This window comes from Paracoccidioides brasiliensis (assembly GCF_000150735.1).
Source record: "Paracoccidioides brasiliensis Pb18 unplaced genomic scaffold supercont2.4, whole genome shotgun sequence".
NCBI classification, from domain to species: domain Eukaryota; kingdom Fungi; phylum Ascomycota; class Eurotiomycetes; order Onygenales; family Ajellomycetaceae; genus Paracoccidioides; species Paracoccidioides brasiliensis.
The window spans coordinates 2,604,989-2,621,298 of record NW_011371361.1 but is presented as its reverse complement, the minus strand read 5'-3'; the positions used below and the strand labels follow the sequence as shown (position 1 = coordinate 2,621,298).

The following is a 16,310-nucleotide window of genomic DNA, read 5'->3' as shown; positions in this document are numbered from 1 at the left end:
TTAGTTTTACGAAGAGAAAAGAAATAAGTTTGGTTGAGAGAATTCGAAGATCATGCTAAATGTGCTGCAGACTTCGATGACACTCGATCAGTCAACAGTTTGGTGACAAGCCAATTGCCCAAGGATGCATCAGAAAAATGATACACTGTTTAACAACGTATGCGAACGGCGCGAAGTGCTAACTACTAAGAATAAACAGTATAACAGGCAACCATCAGGACGGACTGGAGAAATTCCGCTCTATTATTATATTTGACAAAGTTACCTATCTATTTTTAAACGCGTCATTCTCACTTCAAATCCCCGCCTCAACCATCATGTCGCAATGGGGAGCTGCCAAAGGAAGATATGCGTGGCCTGGAATGCCTTGCACAGGCCTTACGAAATATCAAAGGAGGAAAAAAAAAAAAAAAAAAAAAAAAAAAAAAAAAAAGATCGCTGTCCAACTCAACCCTTTTCCCGGCATGAGAATAAAAAAATAAAATAAATAAAATAAAAATAAAAACCAAAAAAGTGTCAAGCCAGGACACTTCCTTTCGTTTCATTGAAAATATCCTCTTTCCCCGGACCCACACCCTCCCGTACTATTTCGCTGTCTAAGAATAGTTATTTTTGAGGGCTCAACCAGCGAACTCTATATCCACCGGCTGGTCCAGTTGCTGACTTCAATTTCTCCACCGCGCGGTCAACGTCGAAAGTGGGTTTTCAACGAAACCAGCCTGAAGAACGTAACTCAAGTAGCCAAATGGATCCCAACTAGACTGCCCAAAATAGCAATTGGCAGTCGATGCCAAACTGTGAGGCGAGGGATAATCCCAACGACCCTGCGCTGGAACATGGGTCAAGGTCTGCGAGAATATGCTCGACAGTATTGGAGCGAAATAAAGAGGGGTGGAAAAAACTTATCAACAACGTTTAGAAATTAGATGAGCAAAGCAAACAAAAAGCAATTGCAATTGCAAAACATAAATATCTCATGAAAATGAACGCTTTCAGTTCCTGGTTCCTTCATTCAAAATGCGTATATCTCATTTCACATCGCCGGCTCGCTACATCCACGAAAATGACTCGAAGACAGAATAGATAAACATATAGGAAAATAGGCAATGGGCGATAGGTTCCCTGACCAGCAGGGAGATGTAGGGTGCATTACTCGCATCCAAGCTTTTCCTTTTGGTCCATCGATCAACAATTGCCTCAGAATTTCTATATCTTTTTCTCCTTATCATAACGAAGGAAAATCAAATAAAAGGAGACAAAAGGACAACAAATTATACTCAACGAACAACGTCAGTCACGTCCCTTAGGAAAACGCCAGGAAACCATAGAAATAATGTAAAATTTAGTAAGGACGGTGTCGAAATCTTTCGTGGCACATAAGAATTCGTAGTCGACCGGTCGACAAACGGTATTGATGTTCGTAGAATATTGATGAATAGGGCCGTGATAGATTATGCAGTAAAATTATCAACCATCCATCAGAAATGAGCTTTCCTCACGTCTGGAGTGAGAGGAGATGTAATTGGGAACACAGGGGCCGGTAAAAATTGTGAGACGGAGAAAGAAACGACCTGCGTTTCTGGAAAGCTCGTATCGATAATAATAGGGGTAAATATGACATCCGCAGGAGACCGCAGAAGAGAGGGGCTCAATAATGGAGGTTCACGAAGGCCAGTAGAGGTGATGACACACAGTGCAAATCAGTCTAACGAGGCTTCAAGTCGGAAAAGTACACTAATTAATATCCACCAGTTAGTGTAATGACTCCCAAGATATCTTTGGCGGTCAACATCCCATCCCCACACTGCACCGCCTCCGATATCACTTGCTCGAGCATGGAAGAGCTATGCAGTAGCCAGACTTTATGGAGATGCACCCTTGCCGCTTGAGTACCCGGAATCCGGCCACTTCGCTGCTGATGTCCCTCTCGATGCTAAATGAGCTGCGCACGCATAACCAACAAGGATCGTCTTCTCCTGCACGACATGGTCACGCTGGCCATACGACTGGCACGGGTCAACCGCATGGCGATAGTAGAGACAGCCACAGACGGAATATCTCTCGATAATTCGGTAGCACATTATTGCTATTAAAGTATTCTTCCCCCTCTTTTTTGTCGCTATAGAGCAGAAATACGTGGGGGTGTGGTGATGATGTATAAGGGGGGAGGGGCTAAGCAAAATTCTTAGAATTATGAGGCACAGCGTTAATAATTTGAACTTTCAAGCTTCGGGAGCAGTTTCCAAGGACACAATTAGAAGAAGTAATAGAGGATAATCTTGGTTGCCTCCAATGTGGCGCAGCTAGGGGTATTTATATCAGTTCCTGTCTATTGGAAATGGAAAGGACTCGGAAGTGAGGAATAGGATGAAAAGAGAGAAATCTCTAGGGAAAAATTGAAGATATTAAAATGGTAAGATAGTATACTATCTCAATGAATGGAATGCATATAAAGAGAAATTGGACTGAAGGAAAATAAAGCTTGAAGAGGAGAGAAACCGCGTCATATATACCTATCGATTCAAAAGACACACAAGGCAGCTACCAGCGGAGCGGAGACCTGAGGCATACGAAGAGAAGCAAGGGATAAGCAATGCAGGTGAATTTCAGCAATGTAAGAAACATCTGGATCGTCTTCAGGACATGGATGTGCCGATCGCTCCTCTGCAGCACTATGACCCCGCTTGAGGGAGCGAAAAGATTACCATACACACTTGAGCTGGAAGAAGTCGACTAAACCTCCGAAGATCCCCTCCAACAGGAGTGGGTGAACGTTCCGCAGAGCGGTGGAACATTTGCGCAGCCAAAAAAGCACAGGGCGCGGATATACCCGAAAATAGTTCTGTGCCCTCTAGGCCCAGCTTGGTCATGTCTGTCGAACCAGCGAAACGTTGATAACAGGAGTGTCCGAGAGTTCCGAGGGGTCCGGGTGCGTTGGAGGATGAGTTACAGCCGCCAAATCCTCAGCCAGGGCTTTCGCGATCAAAATTTATCACCCATTTGTTAGTTATCCACTTTTGCGGAAGTGTGGCTGTTGTGTCCATGTCAACCTGTTCAGTCCTGGCAAGCAGTGTGTGGCTTGCACGAAAACTAACAGGCCGTTGTTTAAGAAGTGGGGAATTATGATACGAAACCGAACAGATAATAACCCGTAAAAAATACTCTGCAATCTGCAGATAATAATAATTTTAACAGTACCAAGAACAATCCACCAGAATGTCGGCTACTTCGTAGCACAAACACTAATAACGAGGCTGATGGATGACCAGGACAGGTTCGTTATGAATGCGGCTATTCATGCCCTTCAAATGATGTAAGGAAGACGCTTGCTGGGGAGCCTGGTATTCTCAGCCTAATTCGTGATCGACACCATCATCCACTGCCCTGGAAATAGTAACGGTGACCTAATGGCCTGCAACAAGTTGAAATCTGACCGATGAACCCATTGAGGCTGCCTTCTGACAGGTACATGCAACGGTTATTAGCGTTAAGCAAGGATCCCTATCATACAGGGTTGCAGTTATTCGCGGATTCGGTGTTATTGTTATTAATTATCTTTCCACTCCAAAAGACGGTCTGGCCAGACCTTGGTAACATTAGTTACCGTACAATGAGGGCAACCTGCATAGTTACCCTAACGCACGAGCTGGACTTGTGAGCTGATGGTAAAATCAAGGAGTTCCGCGATGCCAATTTTTCCGCTGTATTCATATCGAATCAAACATGAAACATTTCCACATGTTGAAGAATCTGCTGACCCACGAATGATATAGAAAACATGAGATCCCGCTGTCAGGAGCATACTACTGGCGCGGACCCTGAGCACCGACCCATTGCAAGCTACAAAGCTGAAAGGTTGGAAGGAAGAACTTCACAGAGTAAATATAAGAACCATGTCCCTGTGTTACCAATACATGGTTCCGCCCTGAAATATTGGATAGGGAATGTTAATATTGACATCATTGTGATATCGGATCCAGACATCTGTCGGAGTAGCGGGGTGAAAATGAGGCTCTGCCACTGCAATAATATGACAGATTAACCCTAAGCACCACCTCTTCCTCTCATATCCAGTTAGTTAGTCCAATTTATCCAATAGCAAAACCGAACAGCAGATTAGCAAACAGGCATTTGCAAAAATTCTGTTGAACGTCTCGTTGTCAGGTTCGTATTCCTCACTTTCCTCCGGGAAAATAACAGCAGAATTGTACAGAACGTTGTAGTATCGGAATACATATGAAGAGGCAGCACTGGGCGGTATAAATGGACGGTAGTCGAAATGGAGAATATTGAGCTGAAACGCTCTGTCCGCATGTTCGTTCCGATAGGTTTTCAGATAAAACAGGCGAAGATATAGATAGAAACCTGAGGGCAGCAGAAACATAACTCGCGCGGGTAGCACACTAGAAACTCCAATCAAACGCATCAAAACAAATCAATGTGTGGCAGAACTAGCAGAATCCCTGGTGTTGGGTCAACTACCACGAAGTAACTACTCACAATCTTTCGTGCATGGTGCTAACCTTTTTCGTCCCTTAGTCACTGATATGTGCTTGGCAGGGGACTCGGGGGACCGATTGGTAACCAACAGGAAACCAAGAAGCAAGAAACAAGTTAAAAGAAGATTGGTTGCGTCTGGGCCTCCAACCAAAGTGGATAAATGCTCTGCCTTCCACAACGACAATGGAACTAGGTGCATACGAGGGAGTGCCTTATTTGTCCCACGCAGCAACATAATGTCTAACTTTTGGTTGCAATGCGGGATTCAAAATATATCGTACCATTAGTTTTGGCATTCCCTAGAGAAAAACTTCCCAAGCCCTAGCATATGGTGGTGACACAAGATACGTGGTTGATGAGTATTATTTTGCAATAATGCTGAGGGTTGATTTTCGGCATCGGCGGTTAAAACAAGGTTTCGCTGATTGGCTCTTTCTAGCGAGCAGAACCATGGTTTGGGTCAGCCCTACGCCTTGGCAGGCCCGCACGCTAAGCAACATAGTTTAGAGTTTTGCGGCGCAACTTGAAAGACAGCCACACATGGATCTATCCCTCGATTGTTATTGTATTGTATGAACTAATCATCCTCACTCCATTCACTGTCCATAATTGCGTAGTTACATTATTGCTTGCTTTTCTGGCAGCTAAAGACTTTAAGGGTCCTGAATGTCACAGGCTCATAGCGCTTATCAGCAGTGATGTGAAAGTCAGATTACCTTATGTTCTGAGAAGAACGAGGTCAATGGCACCAGCAGATTAGGCACTATTGCAATCCCGTACCTTCTCAGAATTTTATGTGCAAAACATCGGCCATTGTTACAGCAACACTGAGGGGTCGAAATTAAAATGTGGTCAGTGCTCAAATTACCCTGTAATGCACAAATCTGCCTTGCAAGCCATTGCCACGGGTCCCCATGTTACAAAAGCCTATCTAGCCCCGAAGGAATGTTGTAAGTGGCGAGCATCCAAAATACCTTACTGCTCCGTAGCTAACCTAGATTTATTCAAAGAGGTAATACTGACGAGGCACTTGGACTTCCTGGACCAAAGCGTTGGCGCCTCAGGATGCATATTTGATACTGCGACTCGAGAGGTTTATCTCTCAACCTCCTGATCTGCGTGTCAGCTTACACGTCGATTGACAAATTTATTGATGCGGCTAAGAATAATGAAGAAAACTGCCTTGAGTCGATGACTGGGAAGATGTCGATGCGCTACGGATAAGGCTGAGATTTAAAATATCCGGCGAACTGGAGAGCGGATAATGAAAATAGAATGAACATACCGCTCAAGTGGAATTAGCCGGACGGCCACTAAACCAAATTTTAGCTCTTTCCCGCCGAGCAATCAGGCACCATTCACGTTGAATACAGTAATATAAGAGCAGGGAGTTCGTAGGACTTCCAATGCGGGGAAGCCAACGGTTTTGCAAGTCTCTGACAGAATCTTCCATATTCCCGTGCACATCAAGGAGTCCGTCAGAGCCCACTATGCTTTTTGCATAATTCGGAAACATTGTTCAGAAGGAGGGTTATCGAGCCAGCTGAATCTTGCATCGGGCAAAATCTGCCAATCATCTGGCAAAGATCCAGATAGGTAGTAAGTTAACGTGACTCTCCACACTACGCACAACCAAATTTCACCTTCAAGAAGTGGATATTTCTCAACAACGCAATAATATATTCAAACTCAATATTAAATAGATGGAATATTCCATAGCAAAATAGTAGTTAATTTAAAAATTAATTGTCGATCTTAATAGCTTATTCAAAATGTGAAACTTTAGAGTTCATCATAATTTGTCAAGGTGCTGGTAATATTCTATATTAGTGAGAGCAGGCTGAAGTTTGTCGCCTTCAAATCCTTGTCTTTTGCTCCTGGTGCAGCGGTCAGTGCCCTGGAATGCTCCCCAGGGGTCATTACGTGACATGATTTGAAGCCACCCTGGATTGGGGTTTCGAAATACATACATACCATGCTGCGACCGCCGGATTTTATATCTGATTGGGTTTTGTGTCATGTGGAACTGCGAACCAGCTCACCAAGATTCCGTTGGATCCTTGGAGGTTGGCGTTGGTGGGAGATCAAGCAGCAGTTTCCACAGCGGACATTAGTGCCCTGCAGCAGCGATGGTCCTCAAAACTCCAGGCAATAGGGAGCATCGCTGGCGATTAACACGCGAAAGCAGGAGGAAATTCAAGCTGATCAACTGGTTCATGGAGGCGTGTAAGATTAAAAACTTTTGTCGCCTCGTGTGGTACAGGGACGAAGTACAAATATCAACTTATGTGGAATAAGGTCGTGGGGCCAGGGCAAGGAGCGCGTAGATAGCTCTGCCTTCTTTCTGCCTTTTCTTTTCAACAACTGCTGAACAAGGCACAGGTGAGTGCCATGTGAACTGATCACTCTAACTGAGTCGTATAGTTTTTGAAAGAGAGTTTTGCAGGAATGGCTAGATTGAGATTGAACAGAATTGATATGACTGTGTATCTAATCTCATGGTTCAGCATTAAGAAAGGAAAAACAAAGCTTCAGTACTACATGTTGAGACACACTAGTTAGGGAAATTATTGAACTTACTGAACTAAAAACAAGAAGATAGATAAATGTATGCACTGTAGGTTATGACAGGGTCATACAGTCAATGTCACTCTGTATCCTAGTTTCCCAACAATTTGATATCTATTGTTGAAAATTTCGCCTATCCAAGCTGGGTAATTCTTCTCCATGACATGAGTCAAGCCAAATCCGGAGCCTGGAAATGTGAGGGGAGATATGAGTTGGGTGAACTCCAATCTATAAGTTCCATTGAATCGTTGCGGAAAGCGAGGTAGGACAGAACTTAGACGCAGAACAGGTAAGTTTCGGGAGAATTGGACCCCGCACATGAAGTCGATGCGCAAGAGATAATCGAGCAGTCATGTCACCAAACAGGATTCTAACCACCTGACTATCTTTGAATGACGGAGAGGTTTGGTGTGCGTAGTTTTGTTGGAGTTCCTTCAGGGACGTTTTCGAAGTTTGAAAACAAGCCACCCCTCCAGCCAACTCCAGGTGGAATGAATACACGAACCAATCAATTAACCAATCAAAAGATCGCAGTTTTCCTGGAAGGGCTCCCCGGGTGACAATTTTAACTGAACCGATTTCTTTGGCAGAGGTGGGCATTGAGCAGGCAAAAGAAATAGGTTTGGTGCCTGAGCACCTACTTGATAACGTATGGATGAGTTTAAAAACTCCCCAGCGCCGCATAGTGCTGGGAAACATAGTCAACTTTCATGCAAGTTGAGACAGATCATTGACATGATGTCACAGTGGACTCGTAACACGGGTTTTGGATCTTGAACCTCAAACCCCAAAGCGAATATAATATTGAAATGGATTGAAATATTATAGGGGAACTAAGAACCTCGAAGACATAAATCGCCGCATAGATTACCGCAATTTAGGAGTTGGAGGTTAAAGTTATTTTTCTTCTGCTTTGCCTTTGCTTTAAAAATCAACCAACACTTGGATAATAATAATAATAATAATATAAAGAAAAAGAAAAGATAAAGAAAATAATTACTATGGCCAATCTTATTGAAAAGAAAAAGAGATAACTAAATCTCATTCTCAACACTTTACTCTTAACAGTGGTCATGATGCCCATTTTGCCTAATCTTTGCTAATGCTTAAAGAATGCACGTAGCAAGATGATATACCAGTTAGATCTTCTACATCACGACACTAAGCCAACTCCAACATCTTACACTCAAATTATTTGTCTTGCACACTCTGTCACTTCTTACCTGACTCTGGATTAGGCTGAGAAGACTTCGAATCACTTTTTGAATCGGCAGGACCTGCCAGGGGATTTGCAGGAGCTTTGAGGAGCCAGCTTTACAGACATGAATTTGATTTCTTTGTGGAACTTTAACAACATATATCCCTTGGAATGACCATGTTGGAAATGAGCCAGGCAAAGGGACTGAGTAGTGCCATGCACGGGGCTTCGGGCCTAACAATGACAGAAACTGCTCGTACATAACAGAAGCGTTTCACCCATTTGCAATTGGCTGTCGATTTCGAATGTGGCGTTATCGCAGACACATAACTTGCGATCAATCTTTAACTACTTAGTTGGTAGCCGCAGCTGGCCAATGGCACCGCAGGGATAAGATGGAACCAATGTCCCACAAGCCCGGGGGGTAGGAGAAACGACCTGTTACTTTTAGGCTCTTGGGAGCTGCAAGTTCCCCCGGACGGTTTGGCCTCGCTTGATTGCCAACGCATGACGTTAGAATGTGAGTTGCGATCGAGCATTACTTCGTGCATTAGCATTGAAAGTAATTATCAGATGGACACTCTATGCTGGGGAAAGCGAAATTTCTAATCTTCATTGTCCATAAATCATTACTCACTCGCATCAATCAAAATATTGGCCGCCCCACATCACCCCAGACAATCTCATCTTGATGTAAATGATCTAATTGATCTATTTACTTCCAACCGTAGGACAACCATGGAAGGTAATTCGAGGGCGACTCTGCTCTCTTATGATAAATCTGGTTTCCGTAACCCTGTTGCTCGATCCATCCAATCGTAGTCTAGTCGCACCTGGGATTTTGGAACCAAACCACTGTTAATCCTCCTGTGTTATGAATGACACAACTGCTGCAAGATGACAGCTCATCTGATGACCTGAAAAGAATTGGAAATGCAGGTCTTAGCCGCTGGCAAGCAGTCAGGCGAGCAAGTAATTTGTAGCAGGTTGAAGAGGCTGCGAAAGGGAGATGTTTTTGCTGTAAGAGCTACTCCGAGCAGAGGATGCCAAACCGGCACCGAATTAAATAACGTTACATGCTCAGCAATTTGTACCTTTGAGAATCTTGAACTCAATTCTGAATGGTCATGATTATAGTGTATGAAATAGCGGCATTGAAGCTCTGTATGGTGAAATTTACGCATGGCAGCCACCGTTGGATCGCAGACATAAGAAAAAGAAAAAAAGAAAAAATATCACTGTTTCACCAAAATTTATATATACTTTTTTAATTTTTTAATTTTTTAAATTTTACTTTAATTTTATTTTGGTTAGTGCCGACGGATACACTGTAGTTAACCACCTAAGAACCAGCAGGTTGGAACTGGCTGCTCCATTCCGCTATTTGACTGGTCGAGTTTCGATAACTACGCTACGCTCAGGTCCCAGGTAGAGGAGCACTGGAATATTTTAGTTTATTTTATATCCTATCTGTTATTTTAACTTCCTTTCACAAAGCTGGAGTGATAATTACACAAGCAGTCTGTTTTTTGCGTCCACAACCTTCCCTCCTCTCTTATCGGTTAGGTGGGACCTTTACTTTTCAAGGTTCATCGAACTTTCGTATCCTCCCGTTTTACCTCTCAACTTCGCTTAGATCCTTGCTTCTGTGACATGAAACGGTTTCTATATGACGTTTCTTCTGGTGTCACGACCCAAAACGGAACAGGTAAAAAGCCTCCTCCGTTTAAAAGCCCCTAATATTTTTTTTTTGCCACGACACATCATGCATTGCACTTCACACATATTCAAGTGAGCTTAATGTTCCTCTTAGGGAAACATGAGCTATTTGCCCTTCTTTCATGACTCTATTAGCTCTGGCGGTTGATGAAGAGACTGGGACTGGGTAGATTAAATACAGCTGTTTAACACACATCACAAATAGAAAAGGAAATATGGGGAGAAAAAAAGATCAAGATCAAAGCATTTAAAAGGCCAAATTAAAGTCTCATTAGCTCTAATCATAAAAGCCGGATAACTGACGGTGAATGAGGGAAGGATGGATTCTCCTTAAGACCCCAGAGCTCCAAAACTCAAACCCTTGGCTATTTGAAGTCTCAAAGTCTTCAAAATATCCTCCCCCTTCACTTCCTTGGGGACCTTGGCTCTCCAGTCCCATCCCCTTTTCACATTTGCTCCCCCTTGTTGCTTCTCATTGGGACGTTCCACAAGGACACCTGAGTTCTCAACAGAAGATGGTCCACCGTCTCGTTGACGGCTCTGTGACTCGAGCATCTCACTGCCGATGAGCGAAAAGCCACTAACTGCGGTCAGTGATGAGACTGACTTTTTTAGAAGATTGCGTGGAGGGGCAGCGAAAGATGACGTTAGCGAGGACTGGGCAGATTGGTCACCGAATGATGTGCCGGCTGGGTCATCGTAGTTGAAGTAGTGATATAGGGTAGATTGGAGGCAACTTTCGCACTGGTCGTAAACACGTGATGTGACAGATTGGAGATCTTCGATTGCCGCAAGAATGGTAAATAGCTGATCAGTTGAGAGGAAGCGGTTTGGCTCTAACACATGACAGCGTTAGACAATGGATTGTAACGTTCATAAGATTAAAAATAAAATAAAATAAAATAAATAAAAAAAGACGGAACAAAGAAGAGCGAACTTACCATCTACAAATACAAGAGCTTCCCCAAGCAAGACCAACAAACCATCAACTTGAACGGATGTTTTCCTATCCCCGTCATACAATCCACCGTAGATACTGTCCGCCGCACTGCGAATGACAGCAACTAAGGTTTCAGCGGCAGCTCTCCTCCTGGCTAAAGGGCGATGTTTTGGTCGCTCGCCTTTTAGCAGATTGACTTCTTCGTCACGGATGTCATAGAATCGTCTCACAGCTGCGTATCCGCAGAAGTAGAACTGGAGCATTCCGGCTGCCTCCTGGTCGACGGCTGCGATTGTGGATAACACAGCTTGTGGATTATAAAGTAGTGATCGAAGTTGAGTGTCGAGCTCAGGAGCGGGGGGATAAGCAGTGGATCGGACGAGGCAAAATGAAGTAAGAAGGTCCACAACGTTCTTCACCTTTTTGTAGCTGTGAGCTCTTGCATAACATATGAGAGCTGTTCCGTAGTCTTCAGATGACTCTGTTATTTTATCCCCATATCGCTAGATTCGAGTGTTAGACAGACGACAGAGAAGTTATGATTTTCAATGGTAATCTCACCTCAGAAACCTTGCGACCTTCATCATTGAACCCGAGTTCAGAACATAGTAGAACAATCTTATCCATATGTTCAGTCGTATCAAGAGGGATACGGTCAAGAAACTCCGAAACTTTCGCCTTCATGGTCTCCTGATCGTCAAGACGGCTTAAAACCTCAAGTGCAACTTCCCATCCATCTCTTACCCCAGTACCACTCTCAAATAGTTTTCGATCCAGGAGGCCCGTAGCGTAATTAATCAGAAGATCATCTTTGCGGAGTGGCTTCTCATCCTGCCCGTAGCTTAAGACCATAAGGTCAGTTTCATTGAAACCTGGCATCGGCTTAGAGCCTGCGGAAGTGTCCAGCCATTCACCAAAGCTTGCAACTTCAGCAATGGCAGACGCCATAGGAAGTGACCAAGTTCGCAACATTTTGAGGACTCCATCGATGTTACCTTCAAAGATTGAAACCAAGCCAACTTCCATGGTGTTCATCGAATTGACACGAAACCCACCCTCTCCCACATTTTCCGTAACGTTGGCAAACGAATAGTCTAGCCGCCGCAGGTATGCCTCCACAGTGTTCGAATCGACAGAACGGGGCGCTTGCGACTGAGAGCGTCTCGATATGCTTCGGTTGAGATCGGCTTTTCTAGTGGATATGTCGCTATCATCTTCGCCATCCCACCATGCAGTAAGACCAATTGTGGCTTCTACCCAGTCCTGTGATTTACTCAATATAGATTGGACATCCCCAAGCATAATATTGTACATGGTCTTTAGATTTTGATAAATGGTCCAGGGGACTTTGCTCTCCGCCATACGTGTAGACTGGGTCAAGGGCGCCGCGGTTCGCTGGTTAAATATACCGAAATTTGGCGCTTGGAACTGATCCTGTTTTTCGTGTAGGCGATCTTGACCTTCCGCCAGATCCTCAAGTTCTGAAAGTGCGGAGGCAATCTGCTTTCGGTACATAGCCCAGTTGAAGCTCTTAATATCCCAATCATCGTTTCGAACACCTGGCGAGTTTTTAAGAACCTGTATTGCACCGTTGACGCATTGCTGGATGTGTTGAAGCTGGGCACCCCTATAGCCTGGTTGTTCATGGCCATCTTCCATTGCCGACCTAGCGTAATTAAAATCCGCACCGTTCAGTAATGTAATAACAGGAGGCAAACTTCCCCGCAATATTGAACTTTGAACAGCATCCCAGAATACAGGGGATGCAGAAGGGTTCGGTTGATGGCCCATGACTGCACTTGGGGTAGGTACTTGTGTAATATGGTAACGATTCATCCAGTCAAAGAGAACCTTGGGGATTGGAATTTTAGCCTTAGGTGTTTTGGGCGCAAAGGCACGTACAGCACCAGGGCGAGTAGAAGGACCATCTTGTCCCGTTTGTTGAAGCGGGGGATGGTGTAGTGGAAGGAGAAGAGAGCCCAGAAAATTCGCCTTCACGAGATTTGGAGAAGAGTCTTCAGGGCCGATGCTCGCGTTTTGTGTGTTTTGCCTTAGTTCTGGTGGTGATGCCGTGTGTCGTTCCCACAAGTCTAAAAGATCATTGGAAATCTCACATAACGTCTGTTGAAGACCATCGTCATCATATTCGAAATCCCGAACCTGGTCGTACATCCGGCCAACTATATCTTCACTGCCGAGAACAAGGTCATCTGGTTCATTAACCATTGCAATTTTCGACCTAGAAACTAGGCCGCTGGCAATTGGTGGAAACATTGAACTTTTCTTTCTCGGTGATATTTTGGGCTTGATGCTTGGTGGCAACGACGGTTGCGCCCACATTTCATCCAGCTTTGCTCGTTTTGCTACACCGGGATTGGAATATATGAAAGGCTTATTCGAGGGAAGAGGCTGTTGTGAATTTATAGAAGCATTGAATCGTGAATCTAGGAATCCGGTCTGGCTATCCCCCATGTCATCGTCTTGATCAACGTCAGAGTAAGAGTCAAAACTTCTACTTGCTTCAGTAGAGTGTACGTTGCCATCTGACTCTCGAAGCGACCGATTCCCGGTAGATATGAATGCGTTACGGGGAACAAATTGAGTGGGACCTTTAGTACTTGTCCGGGGTAATGGGAAGTTGGACGAGATGGTTGAGGACGTTAAGAAGTCCTCTGAATCTTGTGAATCCACAGATTGGTCAAATGAAGTGACTCCAAAGTTCAACTTGGCCTTGGTGCTTCCCAGCTTCGAACTCCCGAGGTAGCTTGACGGGGGAGGGCCAGCCGGGGTGGTCGAGGGAGGCGGACCAGCGGGGGTGGTTGACGGGTTCGACGCAACGCTCCGGGCTATACCGGGAGTTGAAGGGGGAGGGCTCGAACTAAATGGCACATAAAATGCCATGCTGCCAAACCCGCAGTGGTACGCGGCCAGGTGCTGCTCTTCTATTGGACCAGCAATCAAGATTCGAGACAACTGAAACTGCTCGCAGGTAAACAATGCTCCTTGCCTCACCTTTAGCCTACAGCTTGTACGTGCTAGAGGACTGCAAAGCGAATCTCAGGAACCATGGTGTAAGAGCTTAATTCGGCGTTGATTCCCTGTGTATGAAAATGCGACCCATTTTCAAGCTCTTGAACATAGTATCGTACGCGCTTCAAATTCAAATGATGAGGAAGTGTTTCGCGCTCGTTGCCGGAAAAATAAACCTCCAGGCCGACCTTCAGCCACTCACGTGATTTGGCGCGATTTCAAATTCTAACGACACTGAAAGAAAGCTCTTTTTCATCATTTTTGATAACGATGCTACATACTTGCTTGGATCTCCCGAATCAGTATTCTATTCTTCTGAGAAACAGTAATATGGATCGTTACCATTTCCCTCAACATCATTCTCCTTTCGAGGGTGTTCTTTGTACCAGCCCAAGGAGAATACCACGTCCTTAAGCAAGAGAGACCATGGAACTCTAGTTGGAGGGAGAAGGGAAGTAAAATGCAGGAAGAGCGTAAGTAAACAATGTGGATGCTATGGAGGATGTTATGTGAGGCTTTGCTCCCTCCCACTTGGACGACGGTGCAACGAGAACAGATTGCCTTCCAAGGCTGAGCATTCTCAGCCTCCTCTGATGCGAATGAGGCTCCCTATCCAAGTCATGCCTTTTAACGACATGGGCTGACAAGTTGGGCATCTGGTTTCTCATCCTTGATCAATCTGTTGTTGAACACCTAGTTCAACCAATGACTTACTTCCTTAAGTCAAAATTAATGAATAAGATACTATAAAACAGTCGATTGACCACTTAACATTCCTTAATTGTGCTGGTCTTTATTGTGTTTTAAGCTGGCTTGATTTTGAGGTTTGTCCAAAGGAATTACTTAACGGGTCACAATATATGACAATTTGTTATTTGAAGCTCTGTTTTATATCTGGGTTCAGGACTCCAAGTATATATTCATCACTTGGTTTAACTTTCTGTATCATACACCACCTTGGCAAAGAAACCAGTGCATGTAAGATTTGATTTTTTGAGCACAAAAGAATTTACAATAACACATTAGTTGAATCAAACGGAAATTTCACCCTTTTCTATATATATGGGCTGGATGAATCTAAGGTCGCAAATGACGTTTCGAGTCATAGCTTCGCATCGGTTTCAGGCTTATTCACCAAAACATATCTATACCTCGCTTTCCCAGCATGCATATCGGCCAGTGCTTTATTGACGTCCTCCATGGGCCGTTCTTGGACCCACGGGAGAACCTTTTTACCAGCCGCCAACTGAAGCATTTGCCGAATCTTTTCTGGCGAGCCAATGGCAGAGCCCCCGATTTTGACCACTTTATTGATAAGCGGGAACACCTTAAATGCCGGGAACGGCTCTTCCGGAGCCCCAACCTGAATAAACTGCCCATTCACCTTCAGAAGCCTCAGATAGTTTCCAATGGGTATATCAGAAGACGAGACAGTGCTGATAATTAAATCTAGCGATTGCGCATGCGTCTTTGCCCAGCTTTTGTCCTCATCTGTTGCAATAAACTTGTCCGCTCCCAGTCCCCCCCAAAGCTTCATCCTTTTTCGCGCTTGTTCGCGAAATTGCAGTTCTCTGGTCGCAATCTAGCGCTCTAGCGAACAAAAGGCCCAAGTGGCCCAACCCGCCAATACCGATGACTCCAACTGATTTCCCTGGCCCAGTGTCATTTTTCACCAGTGGTGAATATACCGTTATCCCTGCACGTAAAAGAGGTGCAGCAGCAACGCTAGGTAAGTTATCTGGTATTTTGAACGCAAACCACGCTGGGCCGCGCCAATGGGAAGCATATCCACCGTACGACTTGCTTCGATCGCGGAACCGGCCACCGTACGTCCCCGTTTGCTTCTGACAATGGTTTTCCAATCCGAATGCGTACTCTGGGCAATGCGGGTGGCGGCAGGAGTCTGATTGTGCTCCAATACCGACCCGACCTCCAACCTTCAAATGGCGTGATGGGGATGTGAGGCTAGAGACCCCGGACCCAACACGGGTAATGTGGCCAACAATTTCGTGGCCGACGACACAAGGGTAGTCTGTTGGGCCCCACCCAGAGCGGAGAGTGTGAATGTCTGAGCCGCAGATGCCGCAGTGGGTTACCTTTATTTCGATGTCGGTTGGGTCGAAGAGTTTTGGTTGGAAGGTCGTGAAGGTTAAGGGTGAGGCCTTAGAGTGGCAGACCCAGCCACGGAATTCTTTTTGGGTGGAGTTTGCCATTTTTATTCACCAATGGCAATTGGTACTATTGGTACTCGCAGCTCTTATAAGGGGAATCCGTTCTCTGGGGGAGCGGGCCTTCGAGTTTTTCCTCCAATGCCTTTGTGGGTATCAGTTTGTGCAAAATAGAAAGAGAAATAGA

The 16,310-nt window shown here is 44.9% G+C and overlaps 4 protein-coding genes across 4 annotated transcripts; all 4 read right to left on the bottom strand.

The window, feature by feature from the left end:
• Positions 1 to 1,862: 1,862 nt before the first annotated feature.
• On the bottom strand, positions 1,863 to 2,081 carry PADG_04334 (uncharacterized protein; the record flags this gene model as incomplete). Its single annotated transcript, XM_010761120.1, has 1 exon — positions 1,863 to 2,081. The coding sequence occupies one exon, from the start codon at positions 2,079 to 2,081 to the stop codon at positions 1,863 to 1,865; it is 219 nt and encodes a 72-aa protein (XP_010759422.1).
• A 4,211-nt stretch (positions 2,082 to 6,292) lies between these two features.
• On the bottom strand, positions 6,293 to 6,520 carry PADG_11747 (uncharacterized protein; the record flags this gene model as incomplete). Its single annotated transcript, XM_010761673.1, has 2 exons — positions 6,293 to 6,444; positions 6,475 to 6,520. The coding sequence occupies 2 exons, from the start codon at positions 6,518 to 6,520 to the stop codon at positions 6,293 to 6,295; spliced, it is 198 nt and encodes a 65-aa protein (XP_010759975.1).
• A 3,795-nt stretch (positions 6,521 to 10,315) lies between these two features.
• On the bottom strand, positions 10,316 to 13,826 carry PADG_04333 (uncharacterized protein; the record flags this gene model as incomplete). The annotated part of the gene is made up of 3 exons (XM_010761503.1): positions 10,316 to 10,821; positions 10,927 to 11,428; positions 11,487 to 13,826. The coding sequence occupies 3 exons, from the start codon at positions 13,824 to 13,826 to the stop codon at positions 10,316 to 10,318; spliced, it is 3,348 nt and encodes a 1,115-aa protein (XP_010759805.1).
• Positions 13,827 to 15,057: 1,231 nt separating this feature from the next.
• On the bottom strand, positions 15,058 to 16,168 carry PADG_04332 (uncharacterized protein; the record flags this gene model as incomplete). Its single annotated transcript, XM_010761502.1, has 2 exons — positions 15,058 to 15,493; positions 15,555 to 16,168. 2 exons carry the CDS (start codon positions 16,166 to 16,168, stop codon positions 15,058 to 15,060), a joined length of 1,050 nt encoding a protein of 349 aa, XP_010759804.1.
• Positions 16,169 to 16,310: the final 142 nt, after the last annotated feature.